At 33.6% G+C, this 17,562-nt stretch overlaps 1 protein-coding gene and 1 long non-coding RNA gene across 2 annotated transcripts; both read right to left on the reverse strand.

Annotated features, from left to right (window-relative positions):
• Positions 1-1,452: 1,452 nt before the first annotated feature.
• Positions 1,453-6,316, reverse strand: LOC147831251 (uncharacterized). Its single transcript, XR_015523352.1, has 2 exons — positions 4,639-6,316; positions 1,453-3,032 (listed from the first exon to the last, which is right to left on the reverse strand). It is a non-coding gene; the product is annotated as an uncharacterized LOC147831251 (long non-coding RNA).
• A 654-nt stretch (positions 6,317-6,970) lies between these two features.
• Positions 6,971-15,025, reverse strand: naa10 (N-alpha-acetyltransferase 10, NatA catalytic subuni). The gene is given in 8 exon segments (NM_213334.1): positions 6,971-7,326; positions 7,987-8,071; positions 9,168-9,212; positions 9,311-9,426; positions 9,544-9,589; positions 10,533-10,591; positions 14,398-14,496; positions 14,887-15,025. Coding segments are annotated over 8 exon segments (675 nt in total). The 5' UTR covers positions 14,908-15,025; the 3' UTR covers positions 6,971-7,122.
• Positions 15,026-17,562: the final 2,537 nt, after the last annotated feature.

The following is a 17,562-nucleotide window of genomic DNA, read 5'->3' on the forward strand; positions in this document are numbered from 1 at the left end:
ATACGCTGTGTAAAACATATGCAGGATAAGTTGACATTTCATTCCGCTGTGGCGACCCCAGATTAATAAAGAGACTAAGCCGAAAAGAAAATGAATGAAAAGTATGCCGTCTCAAGACATCTCTGGCGCAGCTTCGTCAATCGTCAAAGTGATGCAAAGTAACACAATAGTAAACAGAGCAAGGTCAGGTGACAACACATGCACTTAAGTAAGTAATTGAAAAACTTAACCAGGAAAACTTAGATTGATTATAGGTTCTGAATGTTGAATTTGATTACTTTTTTGATTAATTACCCAGCCATACTCTTTCATGTGCCTTTTGTCAAACTCCAGGTGGGCTGTATACTGCGGAGTGTCCGCTGTGTGGCCATTCTACCATACAGGCCTGATTTGTGCAGCGCTGAGAAAAATGGTTGTTCTTCTGAAAGCTTCTCAATCCACAGAGAAATGCTGATGTTCAACTTCACTTTCATGTTCAACAAACCACTTTGTCACCAGTCTTGCTGTGTGTATTGGTGCATTATCATCTTAATACACGACACTGCCTTCAGGATACAATGTTTGAACCATTGAGTGCACATGGTCCTCCAGAATGTTTCGTTACTTCGTTACTAAGCATTGGGACTAGTGAATGCCATGATATTGCAGCCCAAACATCACTGATCCACCCCAATGCTTCACTCTGGGCATGCAACAGGCTGGGTGGTAAGTTTCTTTGGGGCTTCTGCACACCGTAACACTCCTGGATGTGGAAAAGACAGTGAAAGGGGGTTCATCAGAGAACAATGCATGTTTCACATTGTCCACAGCCCAAGATTTTCACCATTGGCACAATTGAAACAAACAATTGGCAATTGGCAAAAAAGACCAAAGGTTTGGCTTTATTTGCCCAGCCAACTCTGTTGAGCCCCTGACGAACAGTTTTGGTGGAAACAGGAGAGTTGAGGTGCTCATTTAATTCTGCAGTCAGCTTTCTTTTGCTTCCACAGTTACTTATCTTAGATGTGGTTCGTTCTTCTTGGTGGTTCACTGACAATACCCTGGACACCATGGCTCATGATACATCACAAAGACTTGCTGTCTTTGGTCACAGATGTGCCAGCAAGATGCAAACAAACTATTTTTTTCACTTCTAAACTATGTCATCCATAATGTTGTGTGCACTGCAATATTTATGCAAAACTGTGCAATTACTGATAATTAAACATTCACCCTCTGCTCTTACTGGTGGAATGTGCAATCAACGAAGAATCAATCAAATTTAGCCATAAATCTTCCAACACTAAATTGGCCAGTGTTTAAGTTTGTGTCCGACCCCTTACCAAATCACATTCAGTCAATTGTATTTATTCACTGTACCACAGATTAAGTTCTGAATACATTGCAAATTGAAACAGGATAACCTGAGCTCATTTTTGAGAGTCAAGGAAAAGTCTCTGAGTACTTTTGCACATGTATTTTTCAGTTTTTAAAAAAAATAAAAATAAGGTGTTATTTCTGTTGTTTTTATAAGGGCCGCACAAATTTTACAGCATTTTAGTCAATTTTATGTTTGTAAAATTTTTGCAAAAATGCAAAAGAAAGCCTTAATTTAATTTTTGTCACATAGTTACCCTAAATGTAGCAAACGCCTTTGAATGTTGTTGACTACACATAACACACTGCAAAATTATTCTTTTGTTTGTCAGAATCTGTGTGTATATTCATAGTGTTAATAAACGTAACAGTGTAAATGTCACTCTGTAGGCTACTTTTTCTTAATTATGCTTTTCTTGGTAATTAGGATACTTTTGTAATTTGTGCAGTAACCTTCCAGTGAGTGTTTTTCAGTCGCATTCTTCTTCCTACACAAGGTTCAGCCAATTAATGTTTGATCTCAAACTAAACTGTGTAAACATATTATCATATGCATTAACTAAAGTCTCCGTCTCCCATTACCAGAGCTAGATTTGAGTTTAGATAAATGTTTCAAGATCCCTCAAACTTTTAAATGCACTGAGCAAAAGTAAATGAATATTTGATGCTGGACATTAGAAATGATTAAAAAATGGCTTTGCTTTTAAAACATGACAGCAAAATAAAATGTATTATCAAAGAATGATGGGCCCACAAGAATATCATTGCATCTAAAGTAACAAAGGGCTAAATGAGTCTTTTTGATCACAAAGTATGGTCTATATAATATGTATAGAATGTAATCTCAATGTACTACATTTGCTGTGTTGCAATTATGACCATAAACTTCTGTGGCTTACTAGGATAGAAAAACGTACATCAGATGATCTCTTCTGAATGTCACCATTGAAATATTCTGTGAACTTGGACAATTGTTATATAGTGTTTTTCAACTGCTTGGTTAAGTATGTGACTTTGGACGTAAACAGTTTTCAACAATAATCCCTATTTCTAACACAGGTCCTTGAACTAATGGAAACCCTTGCAGTAAAATGATGAGGGGAAATGGATTTGACTTAATTTTTACATCACTGCCCTCTGCTGGATCACAAAAATAATGCCTCGTTAAAATATAAGATAAATAAACGTTCATTTAAATAACGAGAACACTGACATTATTCTCAAACGGACATAGTTTGATGAGCCTGCAGATCACGAACAATGTAGTGATGATTCCTCGTCAAGCGTGTGTTTAATAACTTTGTGCCACAGGCACGGTGATTAGGATGAAGTAAACACCAGAAACCCTGCTTAAAATTATGAAAAGAAATGTCTCTTATTACCACCATGTATTGAACGAAGTAAGCCCAGTAACGCAGCTACAGCTCTGTACAGTTCAAAAACGTGGCAGATTCTATTATTAAGAATATTTATTTATTTTGTGTGGTATTTTAAACATTATAAATAGTCTGAACGTTAGAGAAAAACAACTAAAACGTCAACATTTAAATTAAAATGAGCTTTTAAAAGTTTTAAAAATATATATACCGTTCTTAAAAAGTAAAAAAAAAATACTTAAATGTAACTATTAACATATATTATTCAGTTCATTAACACCTGGAAATGTTAAATATAGACTATTAGGGATGTAACGGTATCAGAATTTCACGGTTCGGTAATACCTCGGTATGAATGTCACGGTACGGTATTTATTGAATCATTTACAGGAAAAAAAAAACTTTTGAAAATACTCCAAAAAAGTGCCAAAAGTGTCAATGACATACAAATTAGCCATCTATCTGTTAGCTTTGAAACAGGAACTTAAATTTTAATAACAAAAAATTATTAAACCATGTAAAAAAATAAAGTTTCAATTTAGTATTGTTGAAAACTCATCACATTCAACATTTAATCACTCACTTAGATAGAGATGGGTTTAAAGAAAAATTATCATATAATTATAATCTGGTAAAAGCTGGTATCTCTGGGTATTTACAATGTCCCCTGCAACAGAAAAAACCCCTCTCATTTGGGACTGAGGTTTCTGGGACAAGAGAGATATGACTTGGCCCATGTTGACAGCAGTGGGGTAACGTTGTGCATTGTCTTTCCCCCACTTGAGAAGACAAACCATGAGTGAGATAGAGGTCTCTTTGCGGTACAAGTCAATGTCTGCATCAATCTGAACAGTGCTGTGTTTCTGCAGTCCCCATGACTGTTACCGTACGTTCACACCGAAAGCGGCGAGAGCGTCCAAGGTCGCTCTGGCCGCCCTGGCGACAACGCTGTCTGCCTTCAGCTCCGGCGGCGAGAGCGTCAAAACTCGCTACATTGATCTCGTACTTAAAGGAGCCGTTGCAGCATATCAGTTACATTCCTGCATAAGGCATGTTTTTAGCGTGAAAATGTTGCGCACTTTTTATCAAATTCATATAACAATGGAAGATCAAGTTGCGTGTGGTGTGGCTTTGCTCTATTTATCCAATATGTGTCCATATGTCTGAAATATCCTGAAGCAGCAGTACTGTTTTGTACTGTCACATCGCGTGAGATTCCCGCTTTTTAAAGATAAATTTATATAACATTAATGAACATCAGTAACTCGCCAGTGACTTATTTAATGTATGTTCCTGTAAGAAAACATTGTAAATAATTGGAAATCCGGCGACCGCAATAATCAAACCCTTAGGAACAACTGTGGTCGGAACCAAAGTTCACAGGTCTGTGTTCCCTGAACTGCTATCAAGCGGTGGACGTCTTCATTCTGATTGCTTGCCGCCGAAACGCGTTATAGCTCATTACCATAAAGTTGACTTCATTTCAACTCTCCTCGACGCTCACGCCGGCGAAGACGCGCCGCTCTGCTCCTCGCCGCTTATCGTCGCCTATCGCCGCCGGCTCTCATTGAAAATGAATGACTTCCGGCTACTTTGACGCTCTCGCCGCTTTCGGTGTGAACGTACGGTTATTAGTCGTATTCCCCAACTTGCAGGCACGTGCACACATAGGGCTCAACCTGTGCAGTGCACATGCCCTTTTTAGTCTTGGATAGAAAATGCCCTTCCAAAACGATCAAAAGTGCCCCCGCGACGCGACACAACCTCCGTCCAGTCCAGCCCTTCAGTAGGCGCGCGACAACACCTCTCTTGGTATGCGCGCCCGAGTCATGCGACTTCGGTAATATTGAAAAAATTTAATATTGCGGTATGACGGTATTTACAATACCGTTACATCCCTATAGACTATATGTCATCATATTCTTATATAAATCATTTTTGATTCATTGAAGTATCATGTACATTTGGCATATTTGATTCCTCTGCGTACCACTAGAAGGAAGCCTGCGTACCACAGTTTGAGAACCACTGCCTGATGTTATGAGGTTGAATTCAAAATTTATATTGTATATTTGTTAAAAATAAATGTTTTATCTGTATTTTATTTTTTTGAAAATTAATTTTCCCTTAGAATCTTTAATTGCATATTCTCTCCTTCCTTAAAGGTTGTTGCTAGATCAGATATGGTTGAGGTCGGAAGTTAACGAGAGTTATTATTTATCACATTTCCCATTATTTGTACATTTAATTTACCCTCCTCAAAGCCTCTGTTTACACTGCCAGTTAAATTTTTTTGTTCATGTATGTGTAACCCCGCCGGTCCAACGCCACCCAACCTGCTCCGAGCTGGTATCGAACAGGCAACCTTTCACAAGGGAGTCGGTAGCTCTACCAAGGGCCTCCTAAATACCCAAAGACATGGCCTCTAGCATCTGTCGCTAGAGCACCTTTAGAGGTCAGAGGAGTGAGGTTTATGTGAATAGCACTTTACTAGCTGCCCTCTGTTACACATGACAGATCTGTTCTATGACTGTGTCAACATGAAAAAAAAAAAAAAGCATGAGTTACAATATTCAGAGATCGGTTTCAGGCCTCCTTCATATGTGGAATTAAATAAGATAAAAATCAGGGAAATCAGATTTATTGAGGCATTCCGTTTTGTGGTACTTCTCTGCGATTTAATAACGTAGAAGGAAGAGTTTGTGTGGAGACGGCAACACAGTAAACAACAACAGAGAAAACATGAGGAGGAAAGTGGTCACAATTTGCTCCCACCGGACCTGAGATCTCTCTCTCTTACCCACAAATACCTCTGAATGGTGGAAAATACTAAATAAATCATAAGAGTAAGCTGAGATGACGGCCATTTCCATCCTACTTCGGCTCCTCCGCCTCAAAATCATAAATTTGGGTGAACTTCTTCGTAAATTGTATGACAAATGTAAACACATGAAACGGATATGGGTCACAATTAAAACAATGTGTAAACAAACAGGCAAAAAAATCAGATACATGCAACAAATCGGAATTGGCCATTAAGACATGACAGTGTAAACATGACCAAAACATCACTTTTTTTTCATCACTTCTGGTCACATGGAATGCCTTACAGGAGGGGCCATCTATCAGGGTGTCTTTTGTTTGTGCTTTGCTTTCATCCATTTTTGAAATTGTCTTCTGTGAGAAAAGACAGATTTAGCAATTTAAGACACTGCAAGAAAAAAAAAGGAAATCTTGTATCTCAATGACCATCGTCATGTTTGTTGAAATGTCAAATCAGGCTAAAATGGTGCAGTCTGAGCCTAACGTATCTACTTGTTAAGTCATGACATATAAAATACTGTGTCCGAGTCCAAGCCGCTACTCATTTAAATTGAGAAAATATTTGTTTGACCCCTTTTTAGTTATACGTGGCAATAAAAGTGAATTTTATATAAAAGTCATGGTCTACAAGAAAGCCTCTGGAATCAGAGACATTTTAACAATTCATAATTTTTTTTTTCACTTTTCCTTGTAGGGTTATAATAAAATTTGAAGAGCAGCTACAAACTAATTCCCCTACCTCCCTCACTTGCAACCTGTGCAAAAATAATAATAATAATAATAAAACAGTCTAGAAATAATCTACTTCCCCAAACAGTAGCTCATGGTGTGCATGGCTATGGAAGCAAAATAGGGCCAAAACACTTAAGATGACATCTAATTGGTTGAATTTAGATTGTTAACATGCAGTTTGATCATGTTACAGTTAAAATTGTGTTTTTTAGTAGACATGCAATTTGTCCTCTCTTAACTAGCCATTTTATAGGCCATTTCGAGGGATGTAAATAATAACAATGGTCCTAATTTATTTCCTGTACATTTTGAATTTCCATAGCTTCCAAGAATCCAAAAAGCTCCAGACATTGATAATGTTATGGCAGCCATTTTAGCATTAAGATATGATTAAATTGAATCTTGTTACAGTTCTGAAATAGTTTGGCAACAAGTGTTCATGGGCCAGTGACATCACCACATTAAAATGGTCCAATAAATGGCAAATAATGTCTGATGACTGTATTTTGGCCCCAATTGCCTTCCACACATCTAAAATCTAATTTTTTTTAATGAACACCCTGTTTTTACCAATACCTCAAATTACTGCGCCATAAATTGGTCTTACTGTTAACCAAGTAGCCATATCACTCTCAATTTTTTTCCTTCACTTTGCCATGATAAATAACACTACCACACACAAGTTTACTCTCCAATTTTATTGTCAAATTTCCTCTCACATAACTCCATAGGTGAGAACCCATTTTTATCAGATCACTTTCCTGTATTTTAAAAATAAACCATCAGAGCATATAAACACTGTAAACCCATTTGAAACCTATGTGATGGATGCGAGTTAAGAGTCTGACGATGAGTCTTTGACGTCCGTGCTTTCGGTGGCCTCGCTGACCTCGCTCATTTCTTTACTCTCTCCTCCGCTGTCTCCATCTCCCTCCTTCTCTCCATCCTGCACCGTCAGCTTCTCCACCAGGCCCGTCACAGATGTGTCCTGAGACGGTGGAGCCTCGGAGCCCCACAGACGCACACCTGGCTTCTGCAACTGCACATCAGGGAAAAGTTAAGCCAAAAATACTTCTATACAAATAAGTCTGCAGTGTATACTTGCTAATTAGTGACAATAAATGTGAAGGGAAGGGATCAGAATAAACACAAAAATATATTTACACACCATTAGCTTTTTACTTTTTAAAGGTGAACACAATTTAACCCCACTTAATTTTCGATAAAAACTCTGTAAAAGGTGCGACTCAACTGCACTGACCATATTTAGACGTGTGAATGTGTGATATCTGTTATAGCAATTTAGACAAACACTTTCCTACCTACAATAATTGGCCAACATATCAAAGATAAAAATATATTAGAGACTTTGAATAGCCATTTAAAAACCACCTAGTTTAGAATCTGAATTGGCACCAATCCTCTTCTGAGTTCAGAACAGATAAAGAGGCCGTTATTACAACGTGTAAAAACTCCTGAAGGCAAATGGAGTATGTTTAGGTCTTTCCCATAAGATTTGAAAACCTTTCACCAGTGTTCTTCTTCCACATATGTTCAGTGGGTGTAGAGGGTCAGGTATGTTTGGGAGATTTGTTTATTCATCTTCATTTGAAGATTACAAAGTGAAAGTGAAGATTGAAAGTGTATTTTGAAGCAGTATCTGTATCACATAATTATGTATGACTGCACCAGCACATACCTCATCTGCCATCTGCGTGAGATTTCTCTTCATGGCGTAAGCATCTTCCCCATCGGCATAATATTTGGGTTCCACTTCGCTAATCCTGCAACACAAATTAATATAACCATTTTACAGTGCGGTATGAGTACATGAGTCAAAGACAAAAAGGGGAGTTTCAAGCAACAAAACACTCAAGTATAATACAGGTACATTATAAAATGTCCCGTGTATAATTTTGAAGAAAAGTAAGTATTATTTGATTGTCTTTACATAAGGCATCCATTTAAATGTAATTAAGCCCATACAGAAATCCGACATACGGCAATATGTGAAAAAAAATATAAAATTTTGGCTGAACTATCTAAACATTTGTACATATATGTAATTCCAATGGTTGAAGAAAAATATGTATATATGATATTTTATATATGCGAAATCCAAACATGAACTTGTTTGTCACACATGTAATGTTGTCGTACATCAGATTTCTATATGGGAGTTTCAAAAAAAAAAAAAAAAAAAAAAAAAAAAAAAATATATATATATATATATATATATATATATATATATATATATACACTATAAAAAAAAGTGTATTTAAGAATCACTATAAAACCTCTAAATACTCATGAATTGTCATTTTAGATCTATATACTCAAACATTCATATATTTTGCTAGCAACAACTTAAGAAGAAATCGAATAATTTAGTATCATCAGTTCTTCTACAAGTACGAGTAGGTAAGAGAGAAAAGATAAAATAGAGAAAAAAGATAAAAGAGAGAGTAGGTATTAAGATACAACATCTCAGATGTTGAAGGTTTACATTTTGTTTTATATTAAAGTTATAGGGAAAGAGTTAAATGAGTTAGTTGATTTTTCTTTTATTCTTTTCTTTTATTTGGCATGGTCCCGTTTCCTTTGTCACTGTCTATTGAGGCAACAATACCCTTTTTCTTTTCTTTGCTGCATCTCTAAACTACTTTAATCTTAATTCAGCAATTCATTTTTTCAAAAGCTAATTAGATAAAGTAAAAAGTAACTTATGTAACATTTTCAAAAAAGTATCTCAAATATTATTACTATTTTTTTTAAAGTAATGCGTTACTTTAATCATTACTTATAAAAGTAATATTATTACGTAATTCCCCAACACTGATAATTACATAACAGAGATGGGTAAATTGAAGCGATACTCACTGAAACTTAAGTGTGTTGGAGTACAAGTGAAGAGCAGCCCGATTACTGAAATACACAAAGCAACATGATCAGAATAAAAATCACTTCTGCAAATCTTTCAAACCAAACATAACAACAAGAACACAGGCATCAAAGGATCATACCTCTTCCTGACATGTAAAGAGACATATTTGGCATTGAAGTTCTCAATCATGGCTCTGCTGGCTTGATCCATCAGTTTTTGAGCCAGTCCAAGACGCCTGTGTGAGCGTTTAACTGCCTGTATGAACACACAGCAAAGCGTTTACTTTTATTCACACAGACAAAATGAAACTAGAGCATTATATCAGCCAAAATGATGAGAAACAACAAATCCTTTCAGATTAAACACACTAACCAGTGAAGTAATGTGTCCATGAGGCACATCGTCAGGATCCTCCTCCCTGAGGAATTGAACACAAGCAACTAGCACATTTAATTTAACTTTTTAGACAAATTTCAGCATTAGCTTATATTTATTACATTATATTAAAATATTAAAGTATGGCAGTTGCAAAACACATACAAACAGAAACCTATTAATATTAAGCCTACAAAAAATGCAGTTCCAGTGACCCTATAATTCAAATATGAAGGCAAAATAAATTCCTAGATGAGTTTCTGTTATTGAATTTACATGATATGATACTAACGTCACACAGGTAACTTATCCATTTTGCTGAATATCAGCATGTCAGTGTGGAAGCAAATGTGATAGCAATTTTATACAACAGTTCAACAGACAAATCAATAGACTTATACTGATATTCAATATATAGCGATAATGAACATGCACAATATTGATATCGTGGACGTCAAAATACCAGGAATAATCATAATTTATAAAAAAAAAAATTCTTAATGTTTAATTATCTATTAAACTCAAAAGTCAATCATTTTATTAAGTGGAGCAAACAATTTAATAGCCTTTTTTGTAATGTGTTACCTTTTGAACTTTCTAATTATTTTGCAATTTAATTAGTTTTAAACATTTGTTTACTTTGAAAGTGTACATACAATAAAGTTATATATATTTTTACAAAATTCTGAACAGAAACGACTGCAGATTCTGTTTGGCCCTAGTTATCAGTCTCAAAATCTAACAAGTTATTAATTATGTGCATCGGTCAAAAAATCCATATTGGTGATTCTCTAGCAAAAAAACATTTACCTTCGATAGAATTGCAAAAATATCTAATTTATATTTTCATTACAATTTTTCTTAAAAGAGAAAAAATTTTGTATTAGAGATTTTGAACAACATAAAAATAGAGAAAATGATTCAACGCAAGCTATTAAAAAAAAAAATTCCAATAAATACAAAGCAAAAAAAGCAGAAAAACTTACATTTTTGCCAGAACATATCCCACTATCTTCCCGTTCTCATCCTCTGCGATGTAGGACAGCTTTAACAAAATGAACACAGCTGATCAACAAAGCTCTAGCATATGACAATTAGTCAGCATAGTATATAATTATGTACAATTGTAGATGAGCATCAGTAACAACTGAGGTAAAGTTGGTTTTATATTCGCATGTTCAGGCTTTGGCATTCAATAAAATAGTAAAGCAAAATTTTAAAAAGCTAATGCCAATTAATTAATAGTACATTTTTTATATTATTGTTTATTATTTTTATTATTGTCACGCTTCTTCGAATATTCAGTCTGAAAATGCCTCTTCATGGAGGATGGACTCTCATGCACTTCAGGGGTGTGATTTTGTTTTTTTTCCTTTGCAAAAGTTAAAAAATCTTGACAATTCTGTGGGTCCGTCTATAATCTCAGATCTTTATTTATTATTTTCAGTGACTACATTTACTTTGACATCAGTAATCAAATAACTTAATCTTAATCTGATTAAGACAATAAAATAATTTAGGTGTTTACATGAGTTGCTTTTTAAATGCTCCCTTCATGATCCCGTTTTACATGTTATAGCACACAGATCGAATAACGTCATTGTGTCACCACGCTATCCACGTTTTCTCTGCAGTTTGAAGTAGTAATGCATTACAATATTGAGTTACTCCACAAAAAAGTAACTAGTTGCATGACTTAGCTACGTTTTATGCCAAGTAACGTGTTACGGTACTTTAGCATTACTTTTTCTTACCTGGCTGAGGCTTGATCTCTTTCAGAACTTGCAGGGTTTGTTTGTTTATTTATTTTTTTTTAATAGAGGAGCTCTGCAATTAATGATGCACTGTATAAGCTACATCTTCAACAAAAAAATAAAAAGAATAATAATGCTCAGTACTTCCTGACCCCAGAGCTATACATACTGCAAATACAGATTAATGAAAGTTTACTTTTGTACTTTGTCTAATTGGTTGAGTAAAATCACTGTCTATTGAGAAAATCCCCTTTTCATTTCCCCTTTCAATAAATTTTTTTAAAGGCTTATCAATTAAACTAAAAAGTAACTTCCATTATATTTTTTAAAAAGTATCTTTTATTATAACTTTAAGTAATGTTACTTTAATCGTTACTTAGAAAAATAATACTATTATGCAACTCACCTTACATCTGATTGATATTATAAATATCAGATATTGCAATTTTTTGTTTTGCATATTGCAATTGCATATTGCAATATAAATACAATTTCACCAGATGAGAAGATTTAATTCATTTAGATCAATTGAGATGATCAAGTCTTTTTCTGTGCAGTGGATTTGCATAAAATATAATAAATTACAAGCAGAAAAAAAACAAATTAAACAATTAAATGTAAAATAGAATGGTCATCATTGTATAAATAATTTTCAAAAATACAATTTAATAAATATCATTATCTGCAATAAACAATCTAATCCTGCAACGTGACTATAGCAGATACACACAGTGCGATATCGATGCCCAAATTATATAGTTCAGCTCTAACTCGTGTTATCCCAACACTGTTAATTTTGTTTTGAATTCAAGTCAGGTTATTAGCTGGCCATTCTAGCATCTTTATTTGCTTTGCTGAAAACAGTTGAATGTTTTCTCGACTGTGTTTAAGATCATTGTGCTGCTAAAGCATCCACCCTGGTTTCACTGTCCTGGTAATAAGTATGACTTCAAAAATAAGGCTGGGCTATTTGGCCTAAAATCAAAATTTGGATTAATTGAACATTAACTCGATTACGATTAATGACAAATTATTATTATTATTATTATTTTGCCCTCATAGTTTACTGAAAGGTTTTGGACAGTAAATATGCTCACATATAACAAGTAAAAGATTTTTTAATAAAAGGTGCATTATTGATTTTAAAATAATTCGCATTTACGATCTATAATTATTTATTGCACATCAACATTGAACAACTGAAGTTAAAACACACATTACCTGAAACGAACAGTCACTTTTTTTATAAAAATAAATTTATTGCACTTTTGGAAACAAAATATATTATTTTCAATGTTTTTCAAATTAAAAGTAGAAAATAGGCAGAATCTCTTCTAAACAAAAAACTCATATCCTTTAAATAATATTTTTAACAATGCATTTCTTGTATAATATAAATCATTTTATTGTAATGGAAAATTTGCCATCTCAAGGCATCTCTGGTTAAACACAGAAGTTTAAATAAGCCTAAACAGAGCGGTAGGAAAAGTAATTGAAAAAAACTAAACTGAAAAAAATGTAATCGATTATAGGTTCTGAATGTTGATTTTAATTACTTTTTGATTAATCGCCCAGCCCTATTTCACAACAACATAAGCACTATTTAATTGGGCTGGGCAATTTGTCCTAAAATCAAAATCTTGATTAATTGACCATTTTAACTCGATTACGATTAATAAACAATTATTTTATTTGTTTACTTTATTATTGCCCTCATACTTCACTGACAAGATATGTACAGTAAATATGCTCTTTTTTTAAAAGTGAAAGATGTTCAAATGTAGGGTGCATCCCTTGACCTTAAAATAATTGAAGGAAATACACAATATCTACTGCCTATGATTATCAACGTTAAAATCAAAACATACTGACATTAAAACATACATTGCCTAAAATGAACAGCCACTTTTTCTTATAAAAAAGTGAAAACAAATAACTTACACTTTTGGAAAATGTATTATTTTTTATGTTTTCAAAAGTAGAATATAAGCATTATTTCTTCAAGATAAAATAACTTTTTATATATCCTGTATATACTTTGTGTATATCCTGTTTCTTGAATCTTATGTAAGCAAATATTTTTATGTAAATAATAATTTTATCATAATAGAAAATATGCCGCCTCAATGCATCTCTGGTGCAGCTTCTAATCATCGTCAATGTATTGCAAACGTACGATGTGTTGTTTAGCAATTCCATGCAAATGTCAACCTTGCCATGAAAAAACCTACATTTTCGCCAAAATAGCAAAACCGTTTCTGCGTTTTTTGCGTAGGCTTGAATTTTACAGTAGTTTAAAAATCTCTGTCAGTGTTATCAAACAATAATATTTGATTTAAGTCACACAAGTGGCAATTTCACATCCATAACGAAGCTTTTTAATCATAAATGCAAAAACGTAAAATCAATCAGATTTGTTCTATGGTAATCCAACTCTTATCATTTTGCTTTGCATCATTTCTTTTGGCTTGTGCAGTTTAATTCACAGAATTTCTACAAAATATGTTGTATACTGTGAACTTACAGACTTTTTTGTCACATCCATAACGCATGTTTATTTTCCTCCTTTAAATAAAAAATATGTTTACAGATATTTTTCTGTTTCCAGAGCTCTGTGGCTAGTTGTTTTGAAATGTATAAAGAGAAGTTTCAATATAATGTTAACATATACTTCCTCTGTCAACCTATGTTTTGAGATTTTACTGCAAATGTCACATTCATAACACTGGAATTGCTCAGTTACATTTTTTTAAGAGATTAGCGAGTATGCAAAAGCTGTGCTAGACAATATAAATCAGCCTTAACAGTGCGGCGGTGATGTGATTGCACATGCAGTAGGAAACAAATCCAAAAAATGTACCAGGAAAAATTAGATCAATTATAGGTTCTGAATGTCCATTTCAATTACATTTTCGATTAATCGCCCAGCCCTACTATTTAATTAACTGTGGACAATGTTGTACTTTACAGTCATTGGCTGCTAATATGATTTCCCTATTTAAAATTGGCAAAGAATATTTTTCTGAAATTATATTAAGGTGAAAGTCAAAATAAGTGCAAACATAAAACCCAACTTTACACCAATTCAGTAACAAACCTGAGGCCAGGACAGGCCATGGTAGAAGTAGTACTTCATCTGATAGTTCTCTGGAAGACACAGCAGGTTACAGTGCTGCATGTTCATCAGATCCTCTGGCTGGAGAAATTAAAAACAGCTAATCATTGAGTCAAGCTGACACATGAATCATTGGCACTAAACTACACTAGAGTTAGCAGATATAGCATATAATAATAATATTCAGAGAGACGGTGTATCGCTAACTTAGACTATTCTTTTTTGCTGAGAGAGAAAAGAAGTGAACGTTTAAAAAGAATAAGACGCGGCCCCTTTAAATACGAGCAACGTTAAAAAACGAAGACTAAGAACTAAAGGCAAAAAAATTAACATAATTGAATGATTAAAAAATTATTATCAGCACTCAATGTTTCATTGTCCAGAAGTTAAAGTGTCTATGATTATTGGAAAAATCATTTTGACACTCATCTCCTGTCTTATGGCTGTACCTTTTTATTCTAGTTTACTTACCCGTGCGTTGCGTATATTCATGTTGACCGCTGACCTGTTTGATAAATATGCTATATAATATAAATACAGGTGTCAAATAGGCAAAAGATCTTCAACCGAAGCCAAAAAGCACGCAGATGGACACAGCTACACCTCAACAACCATGTTGTCCATGACAGGAAGACGTATGTGCGGGTTGTTAAAGCGCTTCCGGTGATGACTGTGATAAAAGTCCTTGGGGAAAAATAGTTCATTCATTCATTTATTTATTCATTTTAAATAAATAAAAATAATCTCTTAAATAAACGCCAATCTTGGGAACCACCAATTTATCCAGCATATTTTTTATGCAGCGGATGCCCATCCAGCTACAGCCCATCACTGGGAAAATATATTAGGTCAGTCAGGTCTTTTTAATTAACATCAATAACATGGGGATACATAAAACATTCATTTGTAGTAATATTGTTTGACCTGAATACAAATTATGCAAATTCGTCGTGCAGCTAGTTACACAGATTAGTATAAGAAAAAAAAACAATTCATGAAAGAAAAACAAATATTTAAAGAAACGAAATAAAATAAAAATCAAAAGAAATAAAACATAAATATCTCAAACCATAAGTAAATTATTAGAGTACTACATATCAAAAGGGATGTGATCATTTAAAAGTAATTGGTACTCAAATAGTCCACGGTACCTAAAAGGTGCATATTAGTACTCAAATGTACCTAAAAAGTACCTTTGAGGTACCATTATAGACGCTTCAGGTACAAATATGTACCTTTTGAAAATTTATTGCCCCAGTGACAGCTCCTGTACCTTTATTTCCAAGAGTGTATTACAGTCTATTCTATGCCAAATTATTAGCTTACCCTCCATATATGTTGCAGCAGAAATCAAGGCCAGAGAGCCTTTTTACAGAATTTTGTTGTGCAATTTTGAGTATGTGTTAATTGTAGCCTCAGTTTGTCTTTATCAGCTGACAGGAATGTTACTGGTTTGCTCTTCTTCTTGTTCTCCTCTTCAAGGTTCTGTGTTCAGATATGCTTTTTTGCTGACCTCATTTGTAGAGGTTTTTTTTTTTTTTTTTGCATTACTCCTGTCTTATGTCATATATAGCTGAACCAGTATAATCTTTCTCTTCAAACTCCTGCCATCAACAAGCCGTTTTCACCCACGGAACTGGATATTTTGTCTTTTTCTTACCATTATCTGTAAGCTGGAAAGTCCAAGTAGATCCGAAACACTTTCTGAAACACTCATACAAGCCTGTAGCCCGCTTTAATAGGCTACCTTTACTTTTATTTTTCTTCAACCTGCAGTCACTTCAGAGCTCAACATATATGAAAAGACCCATCACAAAACTCTCTTTTAAATTCATTTTCTATGGGAAGTTTTATAATGTTATATTTGTGCATATACATTAGATTTATCATTACTGAAGCTAAATCTGGAGCTTATCTAACAAAATAACTTATCATAATGGTCCAAATATTTGTACACCCAAATTTATATGTTATAGAAAAATCTTAAATAAAATTATTAAAAGGAGGAAAAATCAAGAGAAACAAAATATATTTACAAATTATTTAGACAACAGTCCTGTCTGGTTCTCAAATCTGATTGGCTGGTAGCCGTGTAATATTCTGCTCCCTCACCCTTCACCCTTGTGTATTACTCCATCCACATACAGCAACAAGCAGAAACACTCTAAAGTTTGATAAATATTACTGCGTTTGGACAACATTATGTACTTTTAGGGCTTTTTTAAGTTGACATTGTAGTTGTTTAGATATGCAGTTCATTTATAAGGATGGTGCCTGTTTCAAAATATTTATAATTTCTGAGAGACAGCACCTCGGTGGTCATAGCCAAAGATGGTTGACAATATCTATCCACAAATCTAAAATGTTAATATTCCTACAAAAAAAAGTTGACAACATTTTTTTTCCATAACATAGATAAAGGACTTTTTTCAGAGCTTAACACTGCTGTAAATTTGAAATGGACTTGTTTAACAAATTGCCCTGGTATCAGTGGAACATGTAATAAAATGAAATTTGGCAAAATAATTTTATAAAATTTAATTTTATAAATTAGTAACTTTCATTAATAAATTTGAGTAAAAGGTGGTTAATTATAAAAGTTTTAAAAGCAAATTCAACTAACAATATCTATCACTCAAAAAATGTAGTAATTTTCACATGATTTATTCAAATGGTTTTTGCTAAGAAAAATCAAGTTTTTAAACTACTTAAAAATAATTGTGCAATAGTGTTTCCACTATTTTAGTAAACATTCAAGTAAATAGCACATAAGATTTTTACAGTGTATTGTCTTGGTTGAAAGAAAGAAGAAATGCCCGCACATGCATGGTTTTACCTTATCGCAAACCCAACAGCAATCTGGTAGTGATTGCTCTGCTTTTTTTCGGGGTTAATAATTAATTAATTAATAATTAATAATAGACTTTAATACTGCAGGGAGATATCTCATTGCAAATATATATAATGACATTTCATGTCACATTCAGCCTTATAATCTTAATATATATATATATATATATATATATATATATATATATATATATATATATATATATATATATATATATAAGACCTGTTTTGTTCAAATGCACTAATATATACCTATAAAACAATGAAAATTGTTTAAAATTTGGCGTACTCATTTAT

Source organism: Danio rerio, chromosome 23, assembly GCF_052040795.2.
Source record: "Danio rerio strain M-AB ecotype USA chromosome 23, GRCz13ab, whole genome shotgun sequence".
In the NCBI taxonomy this organism is placed as follows: Eukaryota; Metazoa; Chordata; class Actinopteri; order Cypriniformes; family Danionidae; genus Danio; species Danio rerio.